At 48.5% G+C, this 13,468-nt stretch overlaps 1 protein-coding gene across 5 annotated transcripts in view; it reads right to left on the reverse strand.

Moving 5' to 3' along the window:
* FARP2 (FERM, ARH/RhoGEF and pleckstrin domain protein 2) overlaps positions 1-13,468 on the reverse strand; it is a 110,954-nt gene that overhangs the window by 30,177 nt on the left and 67,309 nt on the right. For all 5 annotated transcript variants that reach the window (XR_013966536.1, XR_013966537.1, XM_080798351.1 and 2 more), the window contains exons 9-13: positions 11,533-11,628; positions 9,211-9,374; positions 8,839-8,907; positions 8,244-8,301; positions 5,431-5,680 (exon numbers count right to left, since the gene is read on the reverse strand). Coding sequence is in view for 3 of the 5 variants with exons in the window: in XM_080798351.1 (XP_080654477.1) it covers positions 5,431-5,680; positions 8,244-8,301; positions 8,839-8,907; positions 9,211-9,374; positions 11,533-11,628 (637 nt within the window). In the remaining 2 variants the exon portion in view is untranslated. The remainder of the gene's footprint in view (positions 1-5,430; positions 5,681-8,243; positions 8,302-8,838; positions 8,908-9,210; positions 9,375-11,532; positions 11,629-13,468) is intronic.

The raw sequence follows: 13,468 nt of genomic DNA on the forward strand, positions 1-13,468 counted from the left end.
AAATTCTAAATTAGTACATGTCTGCAAATTTATATCGCAATTTCAGTGGAAAATGAATCTTGTAAGTACCACAGACCAGGCAACATCACTGTTTTCTGTAGAGAATGAGTACATCAAGTGCATAAGGAAGTGCTAGTTCCTTTGCTCCACAGCTCCTGAGGGAGGGCGGATGCTTTCAGGTAAAAGAGAGTGCCCCAGGGTACCTCGGGCACCTGCACTCCTGCTGTAACTTCAGGACAAGGGCCAAAGCAGAACCCTGGCAGTGACCCCACGGCCCTGAACACACACACTACCAAACCCAAATGTAAGCACCGGAAAGAATGTTCACATTTCGTCTGTGACATAATTGTTCTAGAAATGGGTGTCTTTGTTGATGTTCCACGAACCAGGAGGGAGTAAGCGTACCTTCGACCGTGACACAAACACATGGCACACAGGGATGTGACCCACGTGCTCACAGCCATCATGTGAGGGCTGCTCACGGCGACTCTTGCAGGGCTGCCCAGGGTTGGGGAGTTTGTCCCAAAAACCAAAGGACGACTACTCAGCACGATTCAAAGCAGACTTTGTAGAACAAGAAAGGGGAATGACTTACCCAACAGATCTAGAGGTTTCCCCCTCGACTGCTTGATGTCTTGTTTTTATTGTCCATCCAACTATTATTAGCACTATTTCAGAAATGTGCGTTAATTGTCACAGGGATGAAAGGGCAGCATGGGGATACAGTCACTGGGATTGTGAGGAGGTTGTGTGGGGACAGATGGCAGCCACACTCAAGGGCAGCTGAGCTCAAGACCAGGCTTATGCAGTTGCTGTTGTGCCACGACACCAACGTACTGTTGTGTGTCGATCACATGACAACACTGTGCTAACCGGAGTCCTAACCTAACTTCATACTAGAGAATTCCTCTGGAACACAGAAGAGGCACGTGTCCATACCTGTGATTTAAGAAGTGACGCAGTACACGCCATTACCTATTCGAGTGCAGTCACTCTTACTAAGCTGAAACTTTACTGTTACTAGACATTAGATACTCATATATTGGCTTACATAAAATACTCCAACTTTGGAAACTTAAGTACAAAAATAGACTTGATAACTAATAAAAAATAACTGGTCTGCCCAGAGCAAGAGTGTACTCTGCAAGGCAGACCCACCGGGGACAGTTGGCACTGTCTATGGTCCCAAGGCTCCTGGCTGCGATGGGGCTGGCAGGCAGCCCTCCTGTCAGAGGGGAGAACTGCATCTGGCCGAGGAGAGCAGCACATTCAAGGAAAAAATTGTCAGCACTCTGCAGGCACTTTTCAACTACACACTCTCAGCAAACTGGCTCCTGCTGTAAGCCCGCCAGCCCCCACCATGCAAACCTCACTCAGCCATCCCTCCTCGAGCCCAGCCTTATGGACCACGCTCCCAAGACCGCAGCACTGCACAACACGAGGCTTCCGAGGAGAAGGCAACTGTGATCAACAGCTGTAAGCAAATGAAAGAAAGACCCAGTGCTGCTCTAGGAAGGGCTGACCCTCAATCTGAACTCTTTTGGATATTTTAGTATTTATGTTAAACTGTCTCTTACTAAGATACGACAGAATGTCGCTGCCTCCGCTGCCTGCTATTTGAGGAAGGAAGTGTCCTTTGGGCTCACTTTCCCTAGGTCTCTAAAGAATTTCCTTCGGGTGGGGGGTTACAATCCACCCAGACGCAAAAGGGGAGGGAGGTGAGCTCTGCGGGTGCCTCCCAGGAGAGCCACGCCTGGTTTCCAAGTAGCCGGCTTCCTGAGAAAGGGAAACCTGCAAACTTAAATATACTAAGAACACTCTGGAAAAGAAGAGCTTGTACAAATGTCTCTTGATAAAAGTGAACCTAGCACTTGCCCTGGTAGTGCCCACGGAGTGTCTGGGGCACTGGGCTCATGTCAGCTGACCAGCGTGGAGGCCCCGGCCACGCAGAGGCTGGGGGGCGATGGCGGGTGTGGGGGCAGGTGTGTAGTCCCTGGTCAGCGCAGCTCTGGGTCCCACCTCCAGGGAAACGGGGGCAGGGCAGACAGGTGGCGGCAAAGGCAGGGACACCAGCCAGGACCAGAGGCCTGGCTTCTCCCACAAGTCACTGGCATGAAGTGGGGGTCTTCTCAACAAGATGAGATGGGAAGAGCAGTCATGGCCATGTGCAGTGAGCAGACTATGTGTGGAGCCCAGTTTGAACAAACTGGGTATTAACAGGCACTTTAGGCAAGGGGGCAAATTCAAGTATGTCCCTGGTATTGGAGGACAGCAAGGGCTCACTGATCCTGTGACTGTCTGTGTGCCATGCACGGAGGTGTCCTCGCGCTCCAGAGGTGCACACAGTTTTGAGGGCAGCTGTCACATGTCAGGACCCACATGGAAGTCCTATAGCACCAAACGCAGAGGAAAAGAACGAGGACAGAGGCCATGTGCAAGGTCCAACTTTGGGAAAACTGAATGGGGGAATGGCAGGGGTGTGTTTACTCCCTGTTCTGCTTTTGCATATTTTGCAAACTTTCTAAATAAGGAGCTAAAAAAAATCAACTCCAGAAAATGAAGTTTCACTGAGGAAACAACACCCCTTTAGAGGAAGGCCTGGCAGAAGCTGTCAGAGTGTCGGAGAACAGCACTGACTGCAGATCTCCAGGACAAGAGCATGACGAGGCGCCTGCTGCCGTATGCAGCCCTGGCTGTGCTGGGGAGCAGGGCTAGACAGACCCATCCCAGGGGGGCCTTCTCCCAGACACTTAAAACAGGACAACGTAGGTTGGCTGAAGGCAATACTGGGCACATTCATTAGAAGAGAGAGTCTAGGAAAAGCATTTTCCATAGTAACTCTTCCCCACACAGATCCAAGGTTAGCTTTCTAAATGACAACCAGGGGGAAACAAAGTGTCTAGAACGTGCTATTCCACCTCCTGGTTCCTAATCGGCCCACCTCCTGCCCTTCCACCCAAGTCACAGCATCTCCTCACAGACACTTGTCAGCCAACACAACACCTCTATGCTGCACGGAGGTCAGGCCTCAGGGGCAGGTGGGAGGGACACACACCGAGCGCGAGTCCCGCAGACCACAGTAAGGAGACTGTGGAATAGGTTTAAAGCAGCTACAAACACGGAAAATCTATACACTTAGCAAAAGGCCTCTGAATGGTGTTCAATCAACACAGATGACAAAAGAAAGACTGTGACCGGAAATAGACAGCAGGCTACTTGGTGTGCGCTTATGTGCCCCCAAGGCAGAGAATTTCAAGTCCTGCACACAGGCACAGAGGGGAGGCCTGCAGTCACCAAGGGAAGTGGAAGAAACGGAGCCTTTAACATGGCATTGCTCTACTAGTGGAGACCAGAAGAAATAAGCTACAGAAATCAAAAAACCACCCCCCAATCTCCGGACTTATTTGACAAAGTCAACGGTGTCCATTCAGGTTTCTCCTCCGATGTTCAGAGACGAACACAGTCTGTGCCGTGGGCAGCAGCCCTGACTTCATGGTGGCACGGGTCCCGGCCTTGGCAGGTGTGCCTGCCTGGTGGGCACGGCCACCTCAGCCCGTGTGCTCCTATGACCTTTCCCATGGCCTTGGAAACAGACACCATCCATGATGGGGCTGTTACAAACAGCTGGCGACTGTGTATCATATGCCACCTGACCTGAAGGAAATGATATTCCCACAGGAAGAGTTAACATATAAGCCCTCAACATGTGCAGAGCTCCAGGCTGCTGATTTTTAGTTAACAACCCACTCCCTGGGTCCAAAGGAGACAGCTCTGTCAGGTTCTGCTTTTTCTGCAACCAGATATCTTCTATCCCTACTAAGCTAGATTGAAGAAAACAGTTCAAACTTACATTGCATTTTAAATCAAAGTTTCTCCAAGCCCACTACCTAAACAGAGCACTACTTCTGGGCCTAAGGTCAGTGGATGAACACTCTGGTGCAAAGCACACACTGGGCAGGGGCAGGGACCTTGCCACGTGCTGCCGGAGAGCCTGGCAGGCAGCAAGCGGTGGTCTCCACGGCCTCTCCCAGGATCTGGGTTCTGCAGGGCGAACTCGAGACTCCATGCGGTGGCTGGACCAAACAAAACCCCATCCTAGTCAAGCATGAGTAGGATGCTTCATCTTAAAAAGCAGCAGTAGGCATAACACACATATTCCATGAAAGGTCAATGGGAATCAGAACTGTGTAACATTCGACATGGATAGCACCAGTTTTTAGTTGAACCAAACAAAGCATATGCCAGAAAAACAGAGCTATGAAGACTAACTGATCAGTCCCTAGCCTGAAACAGTTGTCTATCTTAAGTCTTTTAACATCACTCTAAGCCACAGTTTTATCCTTTGACATTCAAAACAGAATAATCAATCAGCGGATTAGGAAAAAGAAGAATTTCTAGCCATGAACACAGAATCCCTTCCTACATCTAAAAGGCAAAAATCTGAGCTCTCACTGGGTTATCCTGTAAGGGAGCCCAGGACTGGTCAAGATGGGTTTTTATCTATCCGCTCTCCTGGAGTCAAATTCTTTATGCTCTGCAAATTGAAAATGACTCTCTCTCCACTTGTCTGTGCAAAAGGGTTACTGAAGAAAAGGCTCACATCTAGGGGGGTCCCCGCCTCAGCACCCCAGGAGTCCGTGTCTGTGCTGCTGGAGTCCTCAGCTGTGGTTGGGGGGTAGCTGAGCTGCTCTAACTGGTCGATGAGGTCTGAGAGCTGGAAGGCTGAGCTGGCCTCAGAGCGGACCGAGCAGGCTGGGAAGTTGGCCATGGAGCTGGCCTCGGACTGATTGGCTGAGCTGGGGGTGCAAGCAGACAAGCCGCCGTGAAGAGGCAGGTTGCTGAGGGAGCTGTTCTGGGACTGGTTGTTCCTCAGCGAGCTGGTCTCTGAGGGGCTCAGCAGGCTCTGCATCAGGCTGGCTTGTGCCTTTACCTCAAACAGCTCACAGGTGTCTGAGGGGTGCACATCACCGCCAAAGCCACTCTCTACCTCAAATGCAAAACCATGCTCAAGGCGCCCGTGTGGGGCCTCGGTGGGGTACCGGTCTGGGCTGGACGTGGCGGAGCCTGAGTGAGCACAGGAAGGGGCCTGTGGGGCTGGTGCACAATAAGGGAAGGAGAAGGCCTCTGAGCCTCCAGCAAAGAAGGAGATATCTGCTGGGTCATCATCTATGAACTCCTCTGATACCTGCAGCCGGCCGTTTGTCAATGTGAACACAGGCCCCCCTGCACTGCCCTGCCAGCCATGCGGATGCTCCCCCTGGGTGGGAGCGGAGCCCACGATTGAGCCACTGCCACCCCCACGGTCGCTTATACCAGCAGCTCTGTGCTCCCTGCCAGCAATCCCCGCAGCTAAGTCTAGGGTGGTGTCGTGACTATGCCCCACAGGAGGGCTGGGGCTGCAACTCCTGACCACACGACCCAACCCGACACCTTGACAAGGCTGCAGCGCAGGGGGCCCCGGGGACTGGGCCCATCGGGTGTCGCAGTCGGCTGCTGCTCCGCTGCTCCTCTCTGCAGCTGGCCTCTTGGCGTCAGGAACCTGGGGCTCTGTGAGGGAGCCGCTGCTGTCTTTGAAATCGGGTGGGCCTCGAGGGGCCAGAGGGGAGGTAGGAACTGAATAGAAGGAGGCAGTTGAAGATGGGGACGCGGAAGTCCTCATGCCCTCGGTGAATGAGATGCTCTGGAGGTCACAAGTGAAGAAAAAAAAGAGGAACACATAAAATTACACATTACCATCTGAAAGTTGCAGAGCTAGCTGGACCCAAGCTAGTAGGTCCACACTTTTCTACCTCAGCCTCTGCTAAGAAGGCCAACTGACCAGACTTTTCTCATTAGAACTGAAGATTTGTAAACACAGTTTTTCCAAAAGGACCCAGAATCATGTTTAAAATCCCTCATAGGGAACCTGGGTGGCTCAGTGGGTTAGAGCCTCTGCTTTTGGCTCAGGTCGTGGTCCAGGGGTCCTGGGATGGAGTCCCGCATCGGGTTCTCTGCTCAGCAGGGAGCCTGCTTCCTCCTCTCTCTCTGCCTGCCTCTCTGCCTACTTGTGATCTCTGTCTGTCAAATAAATAAATAAAATCTTTAAAAAATAAAATAAAATCCCTCATAATTTCATTTTTTTCTCTTTTGTCATTAAATGTCTATAGTGAAGAAAATTCCCATCATGAAAACCTAGCCATGTGTACCCGTATCTCCGCGGTGTTCTGCATCACTCTGAAGTTTCATGAGCACGTGTTGGGCACTCCTCACTTCCGGGGGGGCAAACGACGGCTAGAGACTGTGAGCCATTACCATTCAGCTAACAGGACCCTAAAGCAAAGCACCCACAGGCAACACACATACCCAGATCCGGCCACATGGGGGCGCTCACAGCTGGCGGCTCCCTGCCAGGGAGCAGAGAAGCACATTGGTGGGCTCCCATGGGAATGAAGGCCGGTGGCCCAGTGGCCAGAGCTATTCAGGCAGGGCTGGTGCAGCCCCCAGCATGAGTGAGAAGAGGCTCACAGGCAGGGGAGAGCTCAGCCCTCCCCCACAGGGACGTGGAGTCAGCCCTCCCGAGACACTGCCATGCCTCCAGGAAGCTCCAAATGACATGCACACACATGGCAACATCAAGAGGGTGTTTAGATCAAAATCTCACCCCAGAGTCCTGAGTAACTTGTGTGTGAGGAACAGGGTGTGGCACAAATGAACGAGGAGGCCGAAGCCGCAGTGGTGACCGACCAGAAATGAAACAGCAGCTCTCAGGCCACAGGTTCCTTGCTCAGATGCCCATCATTCAACCCTATCAACATTCTCTTGTGGTTTTTAAGACAGTATCAGAACTGAAAGTTTAAATGCAATTTTTCAATATTCATACTATACATTCATACTATTTTATTTTGTAAATAGGCTCCTCGCCCAACGTGGGGCTTGAACTCACGACCCCCAGGTCAAGAGGTGTGCATGGCTCTCCCGACTCAGTCAGCCAGGTGCCCCCATGCATACTCTTTTAGACTATTCAAAAAGTTGAACTTTGTTGAAAAAACAAAAATAAATTCTTTTAATTTGAATTTAGCAAAAAAATTGTAAATAGGAAATATACCTAGACGAGCTAAAGAATGTTTTTATTTAAAAGATCCAATGTAAAAAGTTTGGGACACATGAGCTTTGATAGGTAAGGTACAAGTGTAGCTTCTGGAAATACTATAACAATATGAATGACCAACTGTCAACAAAAACTAAAACAAAAACGTGCAGAAATAAAAAATCAATATGAAACTACGGAGCCATCCGAGGGGGCAGTAAGGGTATCACACAGCGAGAGGGAGATTCTCTGTGAAAGTGAGCTTACGCATGGAAGTGGACATGCAAACCTAAAAAGAGGAAGCATCTAGCGGGGCAGGTGCGGAGCACAGGACCACCCATGTCCTGCCATGCCGGCTCTGTCCACTGCTGCCACATTCTGGACAATAGGGCCGAGTGCTTTTCTGTGAAGTATTTGCGTGAAACTGTGTATGTGCCCTTGCTTTAAGAGTTGTAATAATGCCAAGCACAGATATAAATTTGTATCCTGCTTTTTACCCTTAACATGTTAGCAAAAAATCTCACATCATGAATACAGTTTAATTAAGTAAACTAGTTCTATAAGCTGGCATTTTACGTTGTTTCAAACTTTTATAAAGGTAATATTTACTCAGTTGTTTTCCTGAAAACAAAGAGCAGTGTGAGCCCACTGCAGAAAACTGAAAGTATGAAGAGAAAATAAAATCACCTGGAGCCCTGTCACTCAGAGAGGACACGTGACCCTGAGGTTGATGGCTCTAGCCTGTCTTCTCTGGGCATCTGTCACTTCAGCTCAGAATGAGGACCTTATTACACAGGCTGCTTTGTATCTTGCTAGTTTCACTTGCTAACCCATTCTCGTGTGTCCCTAGCACCACACTGTTCTCCTAAAATGAGACCATTAGTGGTTCCAGAGCATTCCTCAGCAAACGGGCACACCCAGGACTCTGCTGGTGAGTTGACCAGCACAGCTGTGAGTGTTCTGGGTTTCTAACGTCACAAAAATCCCCATCATGCATGTCGCGATGCACAAAGTTTACTCCTTACTTAGGACTGCACCTCTGCCAACAGCCCCAGGATGTGAATCTGCAGTTAAGCAGTGGGACTGACTCTGAGACTCCAGTTACAGCACTGCCAGAGGACTCCCCAAAGGTGTGCAGGTGACTAGTGTCACGTGTGCTTCAACCAGGAAGACTAACCTGCCTTGGCAAGTCTGCAGTCAGAGCACGAATAGACATCCGAGTCTTGCTGTGTCTTCTGCAAACAGAGAACAAGGTGTGAGCCACCACGTCTGCCTCTCCTGGGACTGAGGACAGCCTCGCCCTGGGGAAGAAGGGGGCTAAGGCCTGATAACATGCCACAGGCATCTAGCTAGAAACAGGCAGAGGACAGAAAGTAAGAACTCAAATAAAACACAGGTGTTGCAGAGGAGGTAAAATTATCCCCCACACTGAAGAAGAATTCCACACGCAAAAAAAACAAGATGAATTTTTAGACCCAAAAGTTACCATGCAGCATGAAAACCTTTGATCTGAGCTGAACTATGCAGATTAGAGCCTCAACAGCAGGACATGAGGCTGCACACACGACAGGTATCAAGGTGTTCACTTGCTATCTTTGTCATGCATGCTGCTGAAGCCAGCGCCCACCTGCTATCTTTACAAGATAATTTGACTCCAGTCTCAAAATACGTGTCTACATATGTAAGAGGACGTCTGTTCAAATAAAGGCTAAATATGTGAAATATTGATTTTAAAAGCATGTACTTCACAGCATAAAGACCATGGTGCTTACCTTTCGTATGGAACTCTCTTCACCCCACTGTCTCTGACATAATCCACCAGCTGTTTCTGTGTTCTTCCACTGTGAACAAAGGGAAAAGAACCAACAGCATTTCACAGCATTAGTCTTCACAGAGGCACAGGAACACTTGCCGACCCTCCAAGTTCACATGTACATTTTAAAGCTATGCTTTGCAGGAAGCGTTAAGTGATTTTCTAGTTTCTATCAAAGCTATTTTTTCCATTGTTTTACTTGATATGCTTCTGCCACCATTACTAGCTGCACGTAATTCTCTGACACACTACCCAGCCCTTGTTTCTTGACAGTCTCAGTCCTGCACACCCGCCAGGGCCTCCCGGGGCTGGGTACGTGCTGCTGCCCCACCTGTATCTGAAGGACGAGCCCCGGCTGAAGAAGACGGCTTTAGCTTTGGCCTTAGGTTGATCCAAGAGTCTAAAGAAGGTGTGATACTCCACACAGATCTTCCAGAAGTTCTTGCATTCATCTCTACTGCCCAACAAGAACTCCAGTGTGTCCTGGTAAGGTCCCTAGAAACAAAACATGAAGTCTCAAAACTAACTAATTCAAGAACATTTAGGAAGCATTCAGATAACAGGCTATTTATTCCAATGTTAAAAATTAGGAAAACATTGTTTTCTAAAAATTATCTATAAAGACTTCTGGTGTCATTTACATTTAAGAGAAAGAAAGCAGTATCAGCTTGTTCAACTGCAGAAATGTTCAGAACAACACAGTCACCTACAATGACACAACTGCTAACACTGCCACATGCCCCTCATGACGCATCCCCCACAGCAAACCAGGGCACCCCCTCTGTCAGGCAACTATCCGTGGGCTATTGCTCAGTTGCTCTTCCGTGTGGCTCAGGGCGTTCCAGGTGTCCAGGACACATGGTTTCAAAGGCTCACACACATCTTTTTTTTTCTTAAAGATTTTATTTATTTGACAGAGAGGGAGAGAGAGAGACACACACAGTGAGAGAAGAAACACAAGCAGGGGGAGCCAGAGAGGGAGAAGTAGGCTTCCTGAGGAGCAGGGAGCTTGATGCGTCACTCAATCCCAGAACCCTGGGATCATGACCGGAGCTAAAGGCAGATGCTTAACAGCTGAGCCACCCAGGCACCCCACACATCATCTTGAAGTAACTACTGTGTTATCTCTCATAGTTCTTTCTTAGGATAAATTCTTAGAAATGTTATACTGAGCGTAAAATAATGCACATTAAAAAAATATATTTATTTATTTTAAGTAATCTCTACACCCAACATGGGGCTGGAACTCATGACCCTAGAATCAAGAGTCGCATGCCCTAACAGAGCCAGCCAGGTGCCCCAACAATGTACATTTTTGAGCCTTGAGGCATATTACCGAATAATATTCCAGAAAGACCATCCTACCTGGATTCCTAGATTTAGTCTTTGAAACCAAAGTGCTGGGGGATCCAAGCTGCCACTCTGCCCAGGGTAGGTGTCATCCTGGCTCTGAGCCTCAGTGAGTGGGAGCAGCGACCCTCATTGTTCCCTGGAGGGGTGCCTGGGTGGCACCCAGTGGGTTAAGCCTCTGCCTTCAGCCCAGGTCATGATCTCAGGGTCCTGGGATCGAGCCCCGCATTGGGCTCTCTGCTCAGCCGGGAGCCTGCTTCCCCACCCACCCTTCTGCCTGCCTCTCTGCCTACTTATGATCTCTGTCAAATAAATAAATAAAATCTTAAAAAAAAAAAAAAAAGAACTGCCCTGGAGACAGTTCTTGCACTCACAGAAAAAAGCAGCCCTTTACCTCCATTTTGTGCATGTTTTTAGTATTCCTTAGACTTCCCTTTCATTCCTACAACAGATACTTGAATAAGAAACCAGCCGCTCTTTCATGCTTCTCCAGGAAGGAAATATGTGTGTGACACGTGCACCTGCTGTTTGACCAAAGCCCTGGAGGACTGAGTGCCTCAGAAGCTGAGGGATGGCCCCTCGGCCCAGCACTCCCAGCATATCTGTGCAGAGATAGCCTTGTCAGCCTCCTGCAGTGGCACGGCCAGTCCACTCTCGGTCCCTACCCTCCTCTGTGTACTGAGACTATACCACCACGGACACTATCGAATTGCAAGTATCGGATTTTTCCTATCAGATTGTATAGACAAGTACTTTATCCATTTCAGTAAATTCACGTGTAATTATTATTTTATGACTGATGGTCTCAAAAAGGAAGGAGTATTTATTTTCTGAAAATCAAGGCTTCTTCATTAGAGCTAGCAAAAGGTCAATTTCTGGATCCATGACGATACTGGGAACGTCCCTTACTCCTGACAGCTCCTCTAAGGCTAATCTGCTGTAAGACTGCAGATCTCAGTTAAATACCTCATGTCTCAGCCTCCTGACCCAGAGAACAAAGACGCTGCAGCCAACCGACTGTTCTCAGCAGCCCCTGGCAGCCTCTCTCTTACCCTAGACCTGCTGAATCTGAAAGCCATCCCCGTGATGAGTGGTGTGAGCAGCCCCTTAGGGATACTGACCCATGCTCATTAGAAGACCACCTGAGCAGATTACCCAAAGCCCTTCCACACCCCAATTCTAAATCCCCTCCCTAAATTCTTGTGTGCATGATGCGGAAGTGACTCATAAAATAATTAACAAGTCAACATTCCAGGAGAATAAATTCTCTTATAATTCAGAAAGTGCTTAAAATCATACTTACACGGACCTCTGGGTGCAGTTTGATGAGAAACCTTTTCCTCTTAAAGCTGAGTTTTCGGACCCTGGACCAGTTGAAAGTGTTAATTTTGGTGGTGCCCTAAAATTCAAGAGATGAACACTCAGACACATTTGTAATCCACACAGACACACATACACAACTTTTCATGAAATAGAGAATGTTTAAATCACAACATTGCCAGATAGCACAGCAATGTACTCAACATTTTGTATCTGGAATGACTCTGAATTAAAACGTCAACACTAAATATAAGAATTTACTTGTTTTAGAAGAGTCAGTTGATTTCTTTGATAAGGCTTTCTTACAAATTACTTTTTATCAATGCCAATACTGAACACTCCTCGAAGCCCACCCCTGCGAAGAGGGTGGTCATGAGGAGTGATGGTGGTGGAAGGGCCGGGGTGGGAGCAGAGCCAGGATTCTTGCTGCAGGAGGGGATGATGCTGCCAGGGCTATGAGGGCTGCTGCCCTGGAGAGGGAGCTGGTGGCATGAGCTCCCGACACTCAGAGCAGCGACGGGCACACCGAGTGCTGTGGGTCTTGGGTTCTAAATGTGATACTCCACTGGAAAGGCCAGGGCTCTGTGGTCTTCAGGGTGTAGTGGGCAAAGCTCCAATTGACCCTGAAATATCTGTTGTCTAAGAAAGTACACGAGTGCTCAATGGGATGGGACAGGCCCACCGGACACAAGTGCCTGCTTGGAGGGATGTCCAAGGGTCAATGTGGGACACGTCACAAATCAAAATGGATAGTGACAGCAGCAGATTATCATGTGTCAGAGTGTAATCTGAACTGTTATGATTCAAATTGTGATGCGAATATAATACAAATCCATGAGTCCACAGTGATACGAAGTAAGTAAATGCAGACAGAAACCCTTCCAGGAGCACAAAAAATGGCAGTAAATGAGTCATCACTTGGCAGCCATCAGAGTAATCCAACCAGGTGAGTGGATGAGGTTAGAGACATCCACCTGGCCTCAAACTCTCTCTCCACAAAAGGCTTATTAGTTACGAAGGACAAAAAGTAACTTTGCAGTAGATCAGCTTGTCAAATGCCATCTGACCGAGTGTTCAATGTTGACACTGCCAGCAATGGGACAGATGGCACCATGGGACACCTTGCAGTCACACCAGGAACACGGTTACTTCTGTGATTTGGCTGAGAAGCTAGACTAGGGTCTGATCATCAGCAAGTATCCAACAAGTCCATATTGTAGTAATTCCACAGAATGACTGGCCTATAATCATCAGAATCAGGGAAAGAAGGAAGAATGTTCCAGACAGGGCACAGTGCTTGACCTTAGATTGGATCTCTTGCAGCAAATAAGATTAGGCAACTGGTAAAATCTGGATGGATGTCTCAGGTGAATAAGTTCTTTGTACTGTTCCTGTAACTTTTCTGTAAGCTTTGCATTGTTTCAGAATAAAAATTCAATGTTCTGAGATACCTTCCTGGTATTCGTCCCCTCTACTCTTGACCATCATGATCATTTACTCTTCTCTGCAAACTTGAGATGGGGACAGCAAGGTAGGGAATGGAGTTTTCCTTCAGAAACTCCAAAAACTTTCAACCTTAAAGGGGGATGCCACCACATGGACCTGTTCTGAAAACAAGGGAAGAAGCCAGGTGTGAGGACCCGGTTTAGGCGCAGAGCCCGAGAGGAGAAGAGCCTGAGGCAGGGCACAGCTCAGTGGTAGTGAGGATGTGCAGAGTGGGTGATTAAAATCACTCTGGATTACACACGGTGATGGCTGCACGATTCTGTAAACACACTAAGAAGACATGAATATATATCGGAAAGTGGTAAACTTTATCGTCAGTAATTTACACCTCCATGAAAACAATTCCTAAGTTAAGAGGTGTCCTGAAGGGGCGCCTGGGTGGCTTAGTGGGTTAAGCCTCTGCCTTTGGCTTG

The sequence above is a fragment of the Martes martes genome, assembly GCF_963455335.1.
Source record: "Martes martes genome assembly, chromosome: 3".
Taxonomy (NCBI): domain Eukaryota; kingdom Metazoa; phylum Chordata; class Mammalia; order Carnivora; family Mustelidae; genus Martes; species Martes martes.